General features: G+C 28.7%; 1 protein-coding gene across 3 annotated transcripts; it reads right to left on the reverse strand.

Annotated features, from left to right (window-relative positions):
* Positions 1 to 1,190: 1,190 nt before the first annotated feature.
* On the reverse strand, positions 1,191 to 16,838 carry LOC140673979 (fatty acid synthase-like). 3 transcript variants are annotated; one of them, XR_012048145.1, is made up of 22 exons: positions 16,681 to 16,838; positions 15,056 to 15,368; positions 14,645 to 14,835; positions 14,001 to 14,248; positions 13,561 to 13,792; positions 12,833 to 13,251; positions 12,348 to 12,638; positions 11,198 to 11,405; positions 10,961 to 11,121; positions 10,452 to 10,769; positions 9,806 to 10,311; positions 9,328 to 9,632; positions 8,317 to 8,718; positions 7,186 to 8,204; positions 6,810 to 7,060; positions 5,831 to 6,524; positions 3,706 to 4,537; positions 3,006 to 3,481; positions 2,598 to 2,852; positions 1,703 to 1,960; positions 1,459 to 1,622; positions 1,191 to 1,358 (listed from the first exon to the last, which is right to left on the reverse strand). XR_012048145.1 is itself a non-coding variant. In XM_072907252.1 (21 exons), exons 3-21 carry the CDS (start codon positions 14,811 to 14,813, stop codon positions 1,524 to 1,526), a joined length of 7,143 nt encoding a protein of 2,380 aa, XP_072763353.1. In that variant the 5' UTR covers positions 14,814 to 14,835; positions 15,056 to 15,368; positions 16,681 to 16,838; the 3' UTR covers positions 1,191 to 1,523. The 3 variants fall into 3 exon arrangements, 1 of the variants encoding a protein (XP_072763353.1); XR_012048144.1 differs by having other exon boundaries at positions 1,191 to 1,361; XM_072907252.1 differs by having other exon boundaries at positions 1,191 to 1,622.
* Between the last annotated feature and the right edge of the window lie 3,054 nt (positions 16,839 to 19,892).

A 19,892-nucleotide genomic window follows, 5' to 3' on the forward strand; every position in this document is an offset into this window, starting at 1 on the left:
CGAACCTACGTCTACCTGCGCGGCCGACATTCACTTCAGCCGCGATACTGAGGGGTGTAAACGTTGTTGCTCAGTAAGAAATGACGATTGAAGAAACGCCAAATAAACGCCGGTAAACGACATCTTCTTCGATGAATCATTTGTCACTGGAAAGCAACGCTGAGAGAATCCCATTTAGTCGGCGTCAAATACGATCTCCGACAACAATTTCGTGATCCAAATCAAAATTATACGAACGAAAACTGGATCGCGATCGCGATTACGAGACAAAACCAAGATGAATGTGAACAATAGCGCGCTATATGTCATCGAAGTCGCATATTATTATTTTATTATATTTCGTAATTTTTTTAGACATATTTTAACACCTTAAGATTTATCCCACAGTATTATTATATGTATTATCGTCACGAGAAACGTTTACGGTGCACTCAATATCAAGGTGACCGAACGCGAGACGCACGTGTCGGCGTCGTCACCGAAGTAAAATTACTTGCGCATATTGATACTAAGCCCGCCGAACTTAAAATTCGGAATGAATGATACAAGGTTCAAGGTTCAAGATTCAAGGCTGTTACGTACACGGTACTCTCTCACTTCTTTTAGTACGCAACATATAACGTCAAGAAGAAAAGAGAGGATGCTCTTTCTCTCTCTTTCTTCTTGCGCTAAATGTAAATATACGCATCATACTATGTGACAAAATTTGTCGCGTTAAAATATACATATACATCAAGTGATTTGAAAATGCATTTAAAATTCTCAAATTAAAATTATATTATTATTAGATACATTTAATACGCTTTAAAGCGTGTAACGCGATTATGATATAATATAATGCGCAAAGTATTTTATCTAAAACAATTTTATGACTTGCAATGTACGAACTTGTATAATGATTCTATTTTCTTGTTACATTTATTATAATGAAAATGTTATGTCAATGGTGTTAACGATTATTTGTGAAAATCTTCTAAGATACAATTAATTGTGGGTATATTGTATCTTAGAGATTCCTTTTTCTAAATTATATTCTTTATGTATGCGTACATGTATAATAATTTCAATAATTAAAAAAAAATTACTTTAATAATAACATATATAAATGTTAAATCTCTAATATACAATATACGTACAATTAAGTGTATCTTAAAAGATTTTTATTTTTCATAAAAAATCGTTAACACTGTTGACGTAATATATATATTTAAGATAAAAAAGTATTTATTGCATCTTGCTTACTCATTATTAACGCTAAATAGGTGGTAATATAAATCGACCGACGCTGCCCACACAATCTAAACACGTCCACTTATTTTTCTGCACAAATGCTAAAACGCGTCCTTGCATATTATGCGCTGCTATACAAAAATACTCGTTTAAATTTAATTGACCGTTGTTTCAAGTTTATTACATAAGACTTAATTATAAAAAATTAGTTATAAAGTTAATACATACAATTTTTACGTTTCAATAATATTTAGTTTATATATATTTTAATCATTTATTATCGCATTTTTTATCTACAATGCTTCGTTAATAAATGATGCTATTTTGTCATCGTGCATCATTGTGAAATGAGTACCTTTGACGTAATAAATTTGCACTGCACTTTCGGTAATCTGAAAGTATATGTTTTTATAAATATTGTTTTAAAAATGGCACACTAGTACAAAAGATGTTACGCTTTAATCAAATTTACCTTATGTAAACCATAATCTTCTTCGGGAAAAGTCAACGAAAGTGTGGATGGTTTTAATAGTATTATAGATGACTTAAGTCGTGGCAATGATGTTATATTATAATCTTGTATGGCGATTATATGATCGTAAATGGTCGACCATAAAAGTTTCTGATTTTCAACAGTTTCCTCCGATATATTGATCTCCTTCGAAATGTGAACAGAAAGTAGATCTACTTTCTCCTCCCACGTACTACAATTATTCAACTCTAACACTGGCTGGAAATAATAATATTGTATTATACACAATAAATAATTTGTATAGAATCACAATCTCTCTGTCTATATTTTAAATTACGATAACAATATACTATATATACACATAAATTATATATATATATATATATATATATATATATATATATTAATAGAAATGTTATATTAATAGAAATATTGGATATGTCTGTATTTTTATTATCTAGTAGTTACTTCTTCAGAATTCTCAAACTATACAAGTCAAATTATTTTTTTCTTTTGATTATTATTAGCAATAATTTATCACCTGAAATTACTGTATAATTTAACATTTATAATATCCAGGTATATGTTTAAATAATAAATATTGTATTCCAATTTTTATTAATATAGCTTCCTTATATATATGCAATATTCTTCATATATATACATATACTGTTATTATTTTTTATTATTCAGTGAAATGTTAAAGAAACTTTACAAACGTTTATTATCTAGATTATATAAAATAAAATTATAAAAAATTTAATTTATTTTATCATTTAAACATAGGTATTCTAACGATTTATTTTTTTATATTCCTTTCTTGTGTTAACTATATCTAAAGACTTTCACTTTTTTAATAATAAAAATTATAATTTTATTTCATTCATTAACTAACCATTTCGTTGTTAGAGTCGAGATACAATTTTGCTAAATAAAGTAGGATGTCATTTTGTAACTTTGGCTCTGAAGTATAATGAAAAAATTTCTCAAACCAATATTTTACTTGATCAGGTGCTCCATCTATAAGTATTAAACGTCCAGAGAAATTCTTAGCTTCTAACAATCTTGCTAATTCAATGGCGATTAAAGATCCAAATGAATAACCCACAATTAAAAATTCTTTTTGATGTTGAATTCTCTTCAGTACATGCTAGAAAAATAAACATAAACATACTTGTATATGAGACAGAATATAGAAAAACGGGGCATGCATGCACATGCAAATGTATATAATTAAATATTATTATATTAAATCTACAGCAATTCAAATAAATCTTTTAAACAAATCATCTTATAACCGTACAGGCAATAGGTATGCTGCTGATTTCATTATTGAGCGAGTAAAACCCGGCATATTAACTACACCATGTTGCAAACATATGGCCGAAGAATTAATTTTCGATTCCATCCGTTTATACACGCTGGCAGAACCGTCGATTCCTGGTATAAAGAATATTTCATTTTCAGCAACTTCCCTTTTCGTAGCGAGTTCGACATAAATATCTGGTGTGAAATAGAAATTGCTAAGTTTTTGATTCAATGATTGTAAATTGTCCGAATCTATTGTATCAGCTTTAATGGTGTTATACATCTTTTCTTGCTCGTCTGTATTTGTCAATTCTCTAAGTTTTGCAAAAGTGAGATTCTTGATATCTTGTGCTGTTAATAAAATATCGAGTTCTCTCTCCAACATCTGTTTAATTTCCACTGTCATTATTGAATCCATGCCTAGCTCAGTTAGCGATGTGTTTGACATTATTTTGTTTAAATTTTTGAATCCTATTTTAAAAATTAGACAAAAACAATTAAACATTTAGATGTGATGTTACCTGAACTTAATCTCTCTAATCGCAATATAACAATTATTAAAATTGACGTTTTTGCAATGTCTTCTATTTAATTGGTTATTTCAATGTAATGTACTTTAAATAACATTGTTATTGAGAAAAATATATAATTTATTTTATACAAATTTCTTACATAATGGTTGCTTATAAACTCACCCATAATGTTAGCAAACGCTTCAAGCAGAATTATTGTTCGACCAGATTTTTCTTTTTTTTCAGCAACAACCATGCTACTTATGATTGTTCGATCTTGTAGCAAGAGTTCTTCTAATATATCTAAGCAAGAAAATATTCCTTGTTGCAATGTACCTGCAATAACAAGTTCTTTGTTGTCTTCTTGCATATCTGCCACAACTCCAACATCACCTATAGCGCCCCATTGTATAGCCAAACCATGTAAACCTTCCTTCATTCTTCTCTCACAAATTCTTTCCATTACGGAATTTGCCATTCCGTAATTTGTTAGGCCTGGGTTACCTCTTCCGCATGAAATAGAAGAAAAAACGACAAAATGTCGAAGTTGGGGACAAATTGTTCTTGATAATTCATCCATTATTTTTGTCGTCCATGCCTTTGACACGAAGCAATTTTTGAATGTTTGTTGGGACTGATTGTTGAATATGCAATCTTGTATTACAACTGCAAGGTTGAATATAGCATCCACTGGACCTTGTTCTTCGGCAAATTTTAATAGAAATTTACAGTCCTCGTACTTTGAGGTATCAGCAGTAGTAACGATTTGTATATTTACACCGTAAGATTGCCATAACGTTACCCTTGATTGCTGATAACCGTTCTTTATCCCATTTCGCGAAGTTATCACTAGATTTTTTGCACCACGTTGAATCAACCAATCAATTAATTCTAGTCCGAAACCCCCTAGACCACCTAAAACGATGTAACATTTGTGTTCCATGCAATAGTATCGGGGACGTGCGAGTATAGGCGCATCCAAGGATTCGTCTTCTTTATGAATTTTTATTATTATCTACAAATAATATGGATTTAACACAATATTATATATAAGCAAATTAGAAAACTGAACAATTATAATATTATATAATTATAAAAAATGTTATACAGGGTGTTTCATAACTAATGAGCCAACGTTCGTGAGTGGGTAGAGTACAGTGAACTAAACAAAAAAGTATTAAGTCATTTTGCGATTTTCGCAATAATTATTAAAATATTAATTAAAAACGCTCAGCGTATGAGCGCGCGTTGCATATAGCGCTCAGCATATCCTGAGCGTTTTTAAATAATAGTTAAATAATTATTGCGATAATCGCAATGATACAGGACTTTTATGTTCAGTTTGACCTGCTCTATCAACCCTAGAGAGGTGGGGCGATTATTACCGGACATTTTGTATGTATAATATTGTTCGCTAAGCGTTTTTAATTAATATTTTAATAATTATTGCAAAAATCGCAAAATGACCTAATACTTTTTTGTTCAGTTCACTGTACTCTATCCGTTCACGAGCGTTGACTGGTAAGTTATGAGACACCCTGTATATATTTTAAAATATTAGAAAAAAAGAAAAAAATGAGAAAAAGACATAAAAAACAAGAAGCTCGTAATAAATAAAAATTATAAATAAAGATTTGTAAAAAGGAATAAACTGTCAAATGAAGCATGTCTTGTATGTACAATAAAAGAGTAATAAAATTTTACAATCGGTAAAAAACAATTTAAAAAAGAGAAGCATTTTTCAAAGTTATTTTTTTAAATAAATACAATAAGAATTAACTGCACTATCGTTTAAACAAAAAGATCAAAGTAAAAATTTAGGAATATTTTACTATTATGTAAAATATATAAATTGTATGATTATATTAACAGAATATTGATGGAGAGGTTAAAGAGAAAAAGATGTACTAAAGGATATTACTAATGAGCTAAATAAGAAAAAAATATAAATAAAAAACTCGTAAGTTTATAGAGTATTTTTAAATATATAGACAAAGAGACAGAGAAAAGAGAAAGAGAGGGAAAGAGAGAAAGAGAGATTAATTTAACAATTATAAATCAAGTCTATTTTCAAAACTTAAAATAAAAACATACACACATACATATCTTAAAAGAATTATATTTTAATTATAATTCTAGTTTAACTTAATATTTAAAATTAAAAATATTATTGAATATTCGAAAGGTAATTTTAATTTTGTAATATTAAAGATAACAAAAAAGAACACAAAAACTCTGTGCATTTTAAAAATGTAGTATTATAATTAATTACTTTTTCCATTCTATGTATATTGAAAATTGTTCGTACCTTGCCAATATGGTTTCCAGCAGCCATATATCTAAAGGCAGCTTCAATTTCATCTCTTTCGAAGATTTTTCTACATAACGGTTTGATGGCGCCATTCTCTAATCCTTCCTTTACAATATTGCTCAATATTGCTTTATTTCCTGATTTTGCAGACAATAATTTGTCTAATAAAACACCATGGAAACTAATGCCTTTGGAAAAGACGAATAATTCTAAAGGATTATTGGAAATCATATCAAATTTTCCGATTTCGAAGAAACGACCACCCTTTGCTAAACAACGAACGGATGCTTTCAGTTTCTCTTCAGCTAAAGAATTCAATACGATATCTACTCCGCGACCTCTCGTCTTCTGGATAATCATTTGTTCAAAACTCGTGTCTCGAGAGTTTCCGATATGATCCTCGGGAATAGAGGGAAACGTTTCTCTTATAAAGCGTCGTTTCTCGACACTCCCAACCGTTGTAAATATTTCGCAACCTTCGTGAATTGCAAGATAAATTGCTGCTTGACCTACTCCCCCTGCACCAGAATGAATTAACACTTTGTCGCCTTTCTTCATTTTACCTTTTAAATACAAAGCGTAATAGCAGGTGCAATATACGCTAGGAATCGTCGCGGCGTCTTCCATCGTCCACTCGTCAGGTATGATCCAACTGAGATATTTATCAGCTAAGCAAACATTTGCAATTCCTCTGAAAATAATGATTTAGAAAATTATATAAATGTATTACTTGTTACATTAAAAAAATGTATTATTTATTGAGTTAAAAAGTTTTTTCTGTTTCTTTTATTATGTACAGTCAAGTAAAAAAGAAAGAAAAAAGACATAAAGTACAGGAATATAAAATATAACAATTTTTTAATTTTATATTTTATCAAAAATATTTGTAATTTAAATATAAGAAATTTATTTTATAATTTTACGAGAAATTGACTAAAAATATAAAGTTAAAATTTTGTCTGTATCATTAGCTTACTTATTTGAACACAATCCCATTATTCTTTGTCCATTTTTATTATAACCAACAAATTCTATTCCGATTAGAGAATTATCATTTTGATCGAATGCGATAGATTCGAAGGAAGTCGAAACAAGTTTACCGCTAGCTGTCATAATATCTTTAAAATTGATAGGCGCATAGACTATTCTTATAAGATCTTCTTCATTACTGTTGACGAAAGATATCCTGCCTTCCACCCAACAAAGAGTGCTCAAATCACCTTGTATCTATAATACATAAAAATAATAAACTATTTTAATTATATTAATGTAAATCATTATTTGATTTATAAATAGAATTATCACAAATAATTATTTCAATTTTTCCTAAATAGCGAATTTTCTTAACGTACCATTTGAGAAACATAAGCACTTTGAACATATTTTGGCTCTAATAATGATAATGGAAAATGTCTGTAAGATCCCCAAATGCTGCCGGAACGAATAATATTGATAGGTAAATCCAGCTGTAGCTGTTTCAAGTACAACGATTCTTGCAAAGAAAAAAGGGGCGCATCTTTATCTTGAATATATACACCTTGAATCATTTCACCGCCTGGTTCTTTTCGCAAACAGTTGACAAGGCCGATTAGTCCACATTCAAAATCTTCTGCGACGATTATAATCCTCGTATTTGTAGTCTTATTTTCCTCATTCATAAAAAATTGAAGCTTATTTAGCCATGAGAATTCATAATTGTTTACGTGCACAATCTGCTGATTATTTGTAATATTTTGTATTTTTCTTAATAATATAATTGTCTTATCATTGGTACGTTTTTCCAAAACTATTTTTAACCCGTATTTATCCAGACATGAGTAATCGTAGATAACATTCAACTCTTCCAATGTCAGAAGAAATCCCTTCGGCATTATGACAGACAATAATTGTTCGTATAATTCGTTTTTATTTTTTGTTAAAATTCCAAAGCCAATAATCATCAAATAATGTTCATTTTCTGTCAGTTTATCAAATTCTGTTGTAGAAACGTTGTCAGGCAAAGCGATATGTTTGAATCGGCCGTGTGTTGCAACTAGTTTTATATCAGACTGAATTTGCGGATAATCATTTAGAACTGTATTTACAAATAAACAACTTAAACTCTCTGTCATTACTTGATCGCTATCCTCGACAAATTCCATGATTTTTACGTTTATCATATTATAACACTCAAGCGCAATGTGCACCGACATTCTTATTGCATCTTTCAAAGGCATCACATTTAGATCTCGATGTGCAACAAACTTGTACTCTTCAAGAATGGGTTTGGGTTCATTTTTTCGGCGAGATATAACTGTGGTTACGACGCCATATATTTCTATTCCATCAGATATCAAAGTATCTAAATGCTTATAATTTTGTACTAAAACTTCTGCAATCGAACATACAATAGCATATTAAAAACATATTTTTCGAAATATAATATTTAGTTAAATACAATATATTGTGTTCATAATATTGTATTTCTAATACTGTAAACTTACGTTTTTCTCCATTTGAAAATTTTTCAATTTGTTCTATATGAGATTTTGGGTCGATTACCATTTTACGAATATTTGTTGGTACAAAGAGACTTCTCGAATTCTGCCCTAAAATCATCATCTGTAACATGCTATCCATAAATGTTACCCAGTTGTCAGTCCAGGTGATATGACCATTCTTTCCCATGATTGATGCGCTTTTTAGTCCACGAAATTCGCCAGAATATTGATAACCACGAAGTTTCAATTCTTTATATATATCTTTCATACTCATCTCCTCTTCATCATTGTCGTTTCGATGAATAAATGTAGTACATATTTTCTCGTCTTCAACATTAACTGGAATACGCACTGTTCCAGTAACGACAGCACTGGCTCCTTCGATTATTTCGAATTTGCTACTACCTATATAAATACCAATATCAATTTTTATACATATTGTTTATAGTTTACTTTTAAATAAATTTAGTTTAATATACATATGTATTTTGAAATATTTTTTAAAAACTCTTGTATCAATTTAACTTTTTTTCTTAGCGTCAAAGAGGATACAATAATAACTAATAATGGCAACTAATAACGAATAATGGTGTGGTTATTGATACACAAATTTTGTTATACTACAAACCATTCACAAAGCGTACATTTTTTTATCTATCCTCAGCAAAAAATCTATTAAGATTAAAAGAATGTTATAGAAAGAGTGTTAACGGATACGATGAGTGCAAATATTATAAAATGTTAACGAGTATTCTGCGGAAATTCGATGAATGTATTGCCTCTGCAGTTCATTAAAATTAAAACTATATGCTATTTGCTATGGCTTTTATTTGTTCTCTTTGCCGCTCAGTAATTATTATTACATTCAGTCTATTACTTTCATTATTTTATTATTGTATCTTTTCTTAATTTATCTTTCTCTACTGAATTATTTCGCTTATTTATATTTTATCTAAAAAAGTATTCATTTTTTGTCTATCTAGTTTACAAAATTAATTTTATTATATAAATTACCTTTTTGGATCATGAAAGTAAACTCAACTGGACTTTGTTTTGACAGAACTGTTGAGCGTAGAAAGTTGACATTTTCAAATACAACCGGTATATCAAGATAATTTTTCTTTTTTAACCAGCCGATCATCTGCCATGTAAGGAAAAGATATCCTACAGCCGGGAATAAATTTTTTCCATTTATGACATGCCCTGCCATATATGCAAATTCTTCCGTTGTTATATCAATAGTAATAATTGCTTCTCCACAATCAAATTTTCTTTGTTTAGTATATTGATATGTATACCAATTATCGGAATGATCCCACCTGTGCCAAACATATGTTGTTAATTTACTAATCTATAGAACATTAAGCTATGTTTATTCTGTTTAAAAATAATGCAACTTTCTGCTTTTTAAAATTCATCATTTTTTTCTCATCTCATAATAAATATAATTGAAAAACCTTACGTTATACTAATAATAAACATAAAGAATTACCTTATAAGATGAGAAATCATCGGTGTACCACGACTTACAGGAAACTTAACTTCTGGATATAAATTTGCGATCTGTGGTTGTAATCCTGCATTATAAAGTTTTCCAATTGCGTGTAAAAATATTTCATCATTCGGTTTGTCAGAGAATTTGTATAACGCGATATTTGTCACTGTTGTCTTTAAAGAATTATTAAGAATATATTGTAGAATGTCGTACGGCGCTATCTCAATTATCACTGCATCGTTTGGAATAAAACTTATAGTTTCTGAGAATAAAACCGGGGCTAACAGAAGGTTTGTATAATATTTTGCTAGCAATGACTTTGGAGATGAGTTAAACCGTCCATTAAATTCATTCGATACATTTATCCATTTTGAGATTGGAGACACTTTTTGTGGCAATATTTGATTGAAGTATTTTAAAAGTTTAACTCTTGCAGACTCGACGTAACGACTATGAAAAGGTATACGTCCACAGGAAATTTCTTTCACAGAAATGTTGTCATTCTAAATAAATATATATTCTATTTATTATTTTATTAAATATATATTTTATATATATTTTATGTATTATTTTATTTATACTCATTTATTTAATTTAACATAATTATAAATATGATAAATGTTGTTTAAAAGTTTTCTCAAACCTGTAGCTTAGCGAGGAATGCTCTCACAGAGTTTGTTGGTCCACTCACAACAGAATTATTTAAACTATTGTAACAAGCTATATCAATATCCGATGGGCATATGTTCTTCAAAGTTTTCACATCCAGATTAATTTCAGCCATTAAACCATCTATTATTTTTGATTTAAGAAATGCTAAGCCGGCGTAATATGCCAACATGATTACTTCTTCGGCCGTCAAATATCCATCGGCATAACCACAAATCAACTCGCCAATGGAATGACCTATTATTATATCAGGAGTGATACCAATGCTTGTTAAAAGATCAACTATTCCGATCTGCAATATATTGTATAATTTTTTATTTCTTCCAACTTTTTATATTTTTTCTTTTGAATAAAATAATATTATAACTTACTGCAAATTTAACTTTTTCGGCATAGAATTATATATTGCATATGTATATATATATAACAAATAAAAAATTGAAGTATATATATATATATATATATATATGTATATGTTTATACCTGTAATCCAATAAGGCCTACGAATAAGTTGATTACGTTGTCGAGAACATGTTCTTCATTATTTATTAAAATATCCATGATAGATACACCGTGAGGTCTCAAAACGGTGTCACATTTCTGGATTGTTTTAGTAAATGCTGTAAATTTCATTAAAGTGCGACCTACCAAGAATTTAAAAGAATATGATTAGATAAGTATATGAAGATAATATTGTAATATTATATTTAATTTACTTACCTATGTTAAAACACTGAGTTCCAATTCCGGAAAATATAAAGCAAATCGGTCTATTCGTGCATTCGTTGTGTCTCATTTTAATCATAGCGTTATTAGATATTTTAGATCCAGCAATTATGTATCCTCTGTAAGGATGACCTCTTATGTTACCGCTATGAATACGATGCAACAAAGAGATATATTCTACATCTATCGAACGATTCTTTACCTATCGAAATATCGTTAGTAGTTGTAAGTATACGACAATTATTTTGTAGACTATTTTTAGAGTTAATTAAAATAAAAATTATATATATATAAATATATATATATATATATATATTTTTTTTTTTTTTTTAATGTGTTTTGATGCATAGAGCGTATATGTGGCACATAGTTGTGTATACGTATGTCAAAGAATTATATGTATATATATTAGACATTAGAATAATATTGAATGATTCAATAATTTAGATAAGTTTATTTTTTAAAATAATAAACAAGTTTTTTGAAGATTTTTTAAATAAGTTCGTGTTGTAAGTTTTCTCACATTATTATAATTAAATTAAATATTTATATGTCTTACATAATACAGAATTACAGTTACTCAATATTCTCAATTACAAATCGTGGAATCAATTTTAATCCTATTTTTTTTAATTAATTAACTTATTTATTCTGTATATAAACATTTTAATGATATTATTAATATTTAAAATTTTTAACACTTTTATAATTTTCGTTAGCATTTCGTTGACGTTTTGTCATTTAATCAAAGTACATTAACATATAAAAAAGACGCGTTCTGTATTTTGCATAAAATTAATATATATAAATAGGGAGCATTATGCTTATATACAAGATAATGTATTTAAATTAAGATATTTTTAATATATAAATATATAATAAATAAGACAAATTCATACATATTCCGCGAATAACCGACATATAAATCGATATTTTCTATGGATATTCTGAACTTATTGCTGACAAGAGCAGGCTCTCTCTCTTTCTACCTCTCTCTCTTTCTCTTTCTCTATACAACATTAGAGTGAACCACCGTACCTCCGTACAACAATACACTCCTAAGAAGTTTCAATTTAATATACAAAGTAAGTATTGAAATATTAGATTATTTATAATTTGTGTGTGTGTGTGTGTGTATACTTACGTCATCTAATATAATTTTAACTGCTTCTTCGGTACGTCCAGATATAGCTACAAGCCTAGGTAAATTATAGTCTGCTCTATTGTTAACTTTAATTTTTGGGTTTGGTTTCAGTAATAAATGGCCATTAGCACCGCCAAATCCGAAGGAATTTATGCCAATGTAACCACCCTTCCATTTTGTCGGTTCAGTGACTATTTTTACTCTTCCTTCAATAATAGCAGTCAGTTCTTTTCGTGGATGTTTAAAATTTATATTAGGCGCGATTATACCGGTTTCCATCGCTATTAAAACCTTTGAGAAATACACTTCTTATAATGTAATATTTTACAAGTTTTATAATATTATATAATAAGAAGAATATTCAACAATGACAGATAATAACCACGTGACACTCATAAAATGACAATAATAAAATACTTGCCTAAGTTTATACATGTAGCATTAGATTATACAGTTTCATTAATTTTATTTTGTTTTAAACTCACCTTCGCAATTTGACATAGATTGCTAACGGATTCAGAGTGTCCCATGTTTGACTTCACTGAACCTACTAATAAAGGAGAGTCTCTTTTCGCGCATAAAGCTTCATCGATGGCTTGAAGTTCCACAGGATCGCCGACTAGAGTACCAGTTCCATGAGCTTCCACGTAAGAGAGTTCAAGAGGCGAAATACCACAATCTTCGTAAAATTCATTCAGTAATATCTTTTGCTTGTCAACCGATGGATAAGTAATTCCTTCTTCTTTAAAACCATCGCAGTTGTTTTTACCATATACAAAAGTCGCATAGATTCTTCTTGCATCTCTTGTCTTTTGTAGGTACACTACTACAGCTGCATCACTACGCATGTAACCAGAGCTTTCTTTATCGTAAGGTCTACAGATGCCATCAGTAGATAGAGATCCTAAAACAAGCTCAGTAGTTTATTTACTTCAATAAATATAAAATATAACATTTTTAATTTCTTGTTTTTTATTTAATATAATATAAAATATAATTAATTATTAAAAAAACATTAATAAATATGTATAAGCAAATTAATTGTCATTAAAAAAACGAAGACTACTACATTTAGCGGAACATAATTAAACAAATATTAATTAAATTCTATTATTGTGAAAATGTATCGATAAATATTATTATATTTATATCATTTGAGAATGCAATAATCTTGACAAGAAAACAATACAAAATAATATTTCTTTTTGAGTACCTAAAGCAAAAAATTGATGAGTTACTAATGGATTTAAACACAAATTGACACTAGCAACAATAGCCGCTTCGCAAATGCCAGATCGAATCATCCTGTAAGCTTCCACCATAGCGCTACTACTCGAGCAACATGCAGAATCAATATTACACGATGGTCCGGTAACACCGAGCCAATAAGAAATTCTGTTTGCCATCATGGCTTTATGGGATCCAAGAATGGGTAATCCAGTAATCTATTAACAATTACAATACACTTTGTATAACGTAGTTTTCAATAAATTTATAAAGAATATTTTTCATCTATATTCATCATATATATCTTTGTATTAATATTTATTAATAATTATTAATTATACAATTTTGCATACAAGAGCGCATGTTTCTATTATCGATTTTTAATACTTAAATTATTAAATAATCAATATAACAATATAAACGTACTTGAGGCTTGTATATTAAATCTATGTATGAATCACAAAAACTTATTGCAGTAATCACGCTTGTATTTGTTCCTTGTAATTCTGTAGGATTTACACCAGCATCAATGATTGCTTTATAGGTATGCTCAAGTAACATTCTACTTCCGGGATCAAGTAGATGAGCCTCTGTGGCCGGTATATCGAAGAATTCTGCGTCGAATTTTTGTATATTGTTGATTTTTCCTATTCGTGGAGGCAGTTTATGGTTATCTGTCAGGATTAAAAATAATATTGTCATATTGTTAAATGATCAAGATTCAAAAACTGTCGATAATTTGGGGAATAATATGTATTCTAAATTCGTAATAATATTTTTATTTGCAATAATTACACATACAGTCATTGTCAAAAGTATTGGGCCCTTTTAAATCTTTCGTACTTTTTATTTTGTTAATAGTCTATAAGTACTAAAAAATTAAAAAATTTTTTAAATTTTGATATTCTTAATTCTTTAAATGTAATTCTTTTGAATTTAATATCTTACACTTATAGATATATTAATAAATATAAATATTGCAAATTTTTAACAATTGATATACATTTTACGAGATGTAGGCATCTTTTTACTAAAACACAAAGATAATTTTGAAAAAAAGTTATTATTACAGTCAGTCCAGCGTTGATGGTCGTCCGAACCAAGATCCATTTTATTGAAAAGATTGTCCTGAAATTCTTTTATATTATCAGACTTAGGAAATCGTCCGGCAATACCGGATATAACGATTTCGTCTTCAGCATCGACCCTGATATATGGATTGAATCGATTGTTGTCCATCTTCTTCTAAATTCTAATATTTCTGGGAAAATATATTATATAAAATATATCATATAACTCTCTCTATATTTTAAAACCGCGTATTTAAAATAATAATAAAAACATAATGCGCAGAAAAATGAGAACAATCATATAATTTTAGACACTAAATCAGCAAATGCTTGAGGACTTAACTAGCGGTCGCTAATAACAACTCTGTTGAATTCTGATCATAAAGTTTACGAATTTGTCATTCAACTCACGATTAGAGTCAGCGTCAGCAAAACCAAAGCTTCAATCTCTATTGGCTCACCCTCTCGAACGGCCACAACAGATTGACTCTCCTTGCTAATTCTCCAAAGCTTTAAGATCCAGCCAAGTCCTAAAAGTAAACTCAAGTCGCGATTTTTCCCGACCCAATCAAGAACGTCGGCCAGACGAAGAAGAAATTCTTTTATATTATCAGACTTAGGAAATCGTCCGGCAATACCAGATATAACGATTTCGTCTTCAGCATCGACCCTAATATATGGATTGAATCAATTGTTGTCCATCTTCTTCTAAATTCTAATATTTCTGGGAAAATATATTATATAAAATATATCATATAACTCTCTTTATATTTTATAACCGCGTATTTAAAATAATAATTAAAAAATAATGCATATATAAGTGAATAACAATCATATATAATTGTAAACACTAAACAAGCAAATGGTACGATCGAGTTGATTAATTATACAAATCTTTATAGTATTAATAATCATTTACTCTATGCAAAGAATGAATAGAAATTGCCAACAAATTAAATTGGATTGAATTGAAATGTTTTAATTATTAAAGAATATATGTTTACACAATTGGAAATAATAATTATCAAAACTAATAAAAACAAACATAATATATTACCAAAAAAGAAAATAAATATATAAATAAATAAATATATATATATATATATATATATATATATATATATATATATATATATATATATATATATATATATACTGCTTAGAATATCTGCCATATATGTATAAGAAAAAATATGTATATAAATGAAATTTTTCATGACGATTTTTAGTACAAAATGAAATTATTTTTGCATGATTCAATTATGCACCAACTAATAATATTATGCACATAATTCAGTTATAAAAGTGTTGCGTCGTCCCGACTGCACGATTCCTCCCTTCCGCTGAGTTTTTTAAGATTAATTGCCTACACAAGGACAATTATTAGGACATCCTGACTCAACGACTCTCGCGGAGTCGCGATAACAATCGAGCGCACGATAATAACTTATTATCACAAAAAACAGAAAACGGCAGTATGACTCTAATCTATTGGAAAATTATACCAACATATTTAATATCAAGTCTTCTCATAAAACCATGAATCACATCCTGAATAATAAAAACGATAACAAGTATCCATATGACTTCCAAATGCAACGAAAGTACCGAAAAACAGGAAACGAGTTCCTGACAACATTAAAAAAATTTCTGGTCAGAACCGATACAACTAAAACAGCAGAGACCGTAGAGAATAACATGACTCAGAATCACATGAGCGATAATCTTGCTCCAAAAAGCATATAAAAAGGGAGACTTTCGGCAACAAAGCAGTCACCAGTCATCACTCACAAGTCACTCAAGGGAAGTCACCCAGTTTTCACTGATTGGTTTTCACCAATTGCACAGCTAGTGAAAACCTGTCAGTGAACAACTTTAGACGAACGCTTGGCCGGCGCAATTTCGACTTCAATACGATCACGGAGGATTTCACGACCATAACTTCCGGCCTTGAGGACCTAACGGACCCAGCAATCGCTAATAACAACCCTGTCAAATCCCGATTACAACATTTACGAAATTGTCACTCAACTCACGGCTAGAGTCAGCGTCAGCGAAACCTAAACTTCAACCTCCATCAGCTCACCCTCTCGAACGGCCACAGACTGACTCTTCCTGTTCTAAGAACTAGCTAAGTTCTAAAGGTAAACTCGCAATTTTTCACGACCTAATCAACAATGTAAATTGGCTAGACAAAGCGTACTGAGCAGTAAACACGGAAGCATTTTCAATAAATTTAAATTCACTTCTTAACACTCTTACACACTTTTTTACTTTGCATTCCCTTTCTTTTATTTGAATAAGATCATTGTAAACTTCCATTCAGAATTTAAATTTAATAGTAAAGTCTCTCCCCCTTTTCTATTCTGATTGACGTCCGCACTAATGTAATACCCGTGATTAAAACACACAAACATACTAATTAACAAATATAATTATAATTAAATTCATCCATATATATATATATATATATATATATATATATATATATATATATATATATATTTGTAACCAAACTTAGCGATAATCAGATGTAAACCATTTTCAAAAACTATGAATAAATTTATGTAATATTTAAAAAAATGTATCAATTTCTCCATTATTTCTAATCCTTCTATCGGTTGAAAGATCATCAGGTCCTATCCCGTGTAATAAGAATTAATTTCCATTACCAACAAAAACCGTTCGAACGAATGTCCGAAATAACAAGTAATAGCGATATTCATTATCGTTGACTTGTTTTTGAACCTGATAATTCGTTCGACTTGAGACCTACATTCTGATTCACACGGTTTCGAGAGCTGGCTGTTACTGCGCTCTTTTTTTTAACTCACCCTTTTTCGAGTCTGGACGTAACATAAGAATAATTTTTAACATCTTAATATATTATAAGCTACTCAAGAGATGAACTCTATATCAAGAAATAAAAACAGAAGAAAAATCGAAAAAAATTAGAAAAATTTATACATCACGTCCAAGTTTTTCAATTATGTTTTGAAATTAAAAGTAGACGATTGTACTAAAAATAGAATTCTGTAAAACTTTCTACGACTTGTACTAGATAGAAGAATATTCTTTTCTATATTGCCTAATAAGATAGGAATTATGTGATAATATCAATCAATACTTATTAGAATCTCATAATAGTGAGAGAAATCATTGACATAAAGAAAACAGATGTTTTTAAGAAAGAAATATAAATTTGTAATAAGCAGTTATATACAATGCAGAGTGGTTTACTTAAATCGTTTATTTTAACTATCTCGTTTGTTTTAGATAATCAAAAAAAGTTTCAAGTAGAAAATCAGTTTAAGACAAAAATGAAAAAAATTAAAGTGTTTGAAAGTGCAGTGATGGTTTAGATACTACATATAAAAATATAAATATAAAAATAGAATTTTTCATAATAATTTAGTACAAAATTGAACCATTTTTTGCATAATCCGATTATATACTAATTACTACTAAATAATGCGTAAACCACAAATATTGCACATATAATTCATAAAAATTATTTTTGAAATAATTTACTTAAAAAACTAAAAAGAAAAGAAAAATCCAACATAATAAAAGAAAAATTTATACTCTCCACGTCAAAGTTTAACAATTATGTTTGAAACTAAAAGCAGATAATTCTAGCAAAAATAGAATTCTATCTTTCTAAAACTGACGATACAACTGTTACGAGAGAGAAAACTATACTGTTAAAATTATCAATTACGAGGAAGTAGAATGATTAATTATGTTTATAATTATACATTCAATTGTAATCAACATATGCTACCTACTAAAGACATACCTATGATGTCAAAGTTTAATATTTTCATAGCTAAGAATACAAAAGTACATCACTAAGTTGTTTACATACATATAAATGGATAAATTAAGGAAAAATATGGAAGTGACCTCCTCTGATTTTAATATGTTTTGAATATGTTGTAATCTAGGTCAAAATAGAAGAGACACGTATTTTTTATATGTGCTCTTATGGCCGTTAAGAGGGAGAAACACTATTTTGAAAAAAATCGTTTTTTTATATTTCTGAGCAAATAAACGTCGAAACGGTAAGAGATATAAAAAAAAGTTTCCGATAAAAGTTTTATGGTTTTTAATGTGCTTTAAAACTGCATAATCAAATTTTTCGAAAATGTCATATTTTTCGAAATCCCCTCATCTCCCCCCTTCAATTTTTGAAAAATTAATTATGCAGTTTTAAAATACATTAAAAACCATAAAACTTTTACTGAAAACATTTCTTATATCTTTTACCGCTTTTTTTATGTTTTACCACTTGACTACAGCATATTCAAAGCGCATTAAAATCGGAGGAGGACACTTTCACACCTTTCTTTGTAAAGAATATATATGTAGATTAAAGCAGAGATCATAACGCGATTATGATGTTTTTATTATGTGCTGCTATTGTGTTACAAAAAATGTTAAGTTTTTTAAATTTTTATTTTAAAAAAACAAGATGAATTTTTTGTTCTACTTATAATAAAAGTACGACTAATTGTAAGATAAGTGCAGCTAAAATATCGATAGAATAAAATACATATTTCTTTTATTAAGTAATAAATAATAAAATTGTAAATAATAAAATTTACAAGAGTGAAATGGGTTTTTTCAAAATTCAGTGACCAAAACGATTTCATTGCGGTAATTGTTAAACCATTCATTATATCAATTAGAACCTTAAACCACAAACTTAAAGAACAAGTAACGCATATTACTTGTAAAAACTGGAAAAAATAACTTGATTATATTTTTCGGTAATGAGTAATGAATTTAACAATTAAAAAGTCAGATATTAAGACATAAATTTTTATCGTTACTTTTTCGAACATCTCCATTAAATACTCCATTAATTTTCAAAAATGCACATTCATCAAGAGTTGAGATACTTTCAATTTTTATGTAATGCCGTTGAAATTACATAAAATCTAAAATCTTTTTCTAGCCTCTTATTTCTTTCTTTGTAAGAAAAATTTGATTAAGCAAATAATTCAATTATTGATCAAAAGTCGAGATTTTGAAAAATAGTGTCATATTAGAATTATGAATTGTATAATTATGATTAAAGGTGTGAAAAAGGCAATTTTGACTATTTTTACGAATTTATTGGAAGGCAACTCTAACCATAAAACAACTTTGCCTTTTTTATTTATATTTACAGCATTCAAAAAAGTTTTTTTGCAACTTTTTTAAGTTTTCTTCAATTAAAAATTAAATTATCAAAATTATTACA

This window comes from Anoplolepis gracilipes, chromosome 15 (genome assembly GCF_047496725.1).
Source record: "Anoplolepis gracilipes chromosome 15, ASM4749672v1, whole genome shotgun sequence".
NCBI lineage: Eukaryota > Metazoa > Arthropoda > Insecta > Hymenoptera > Formicidae > Anoplolepis > Anoplolepis gracilipes.

Coding starts and splice junctions, on each gene's coding strand:
- LOC140673979 (XM_072907252.1), bottom strand. CDS start 14,813: ATGGACAACAATCGATTCAATCCATATATCAGGGTCGATGCTGAAGAC. Junction 10,312..10,451: donor CATTCCTCGCTAAGCTACAG/GTTTGAGAAAAC, acceptor ATATTTATTTAG/AATGACAACATTTCTGTGAA. Junction 7,061..7,185: donor GTGCTTATGTTTCTCAAATG/GTACGTTAAGAA, acceptor TATGTATTATAG/ATACAAGGTGATTTGAGCAC.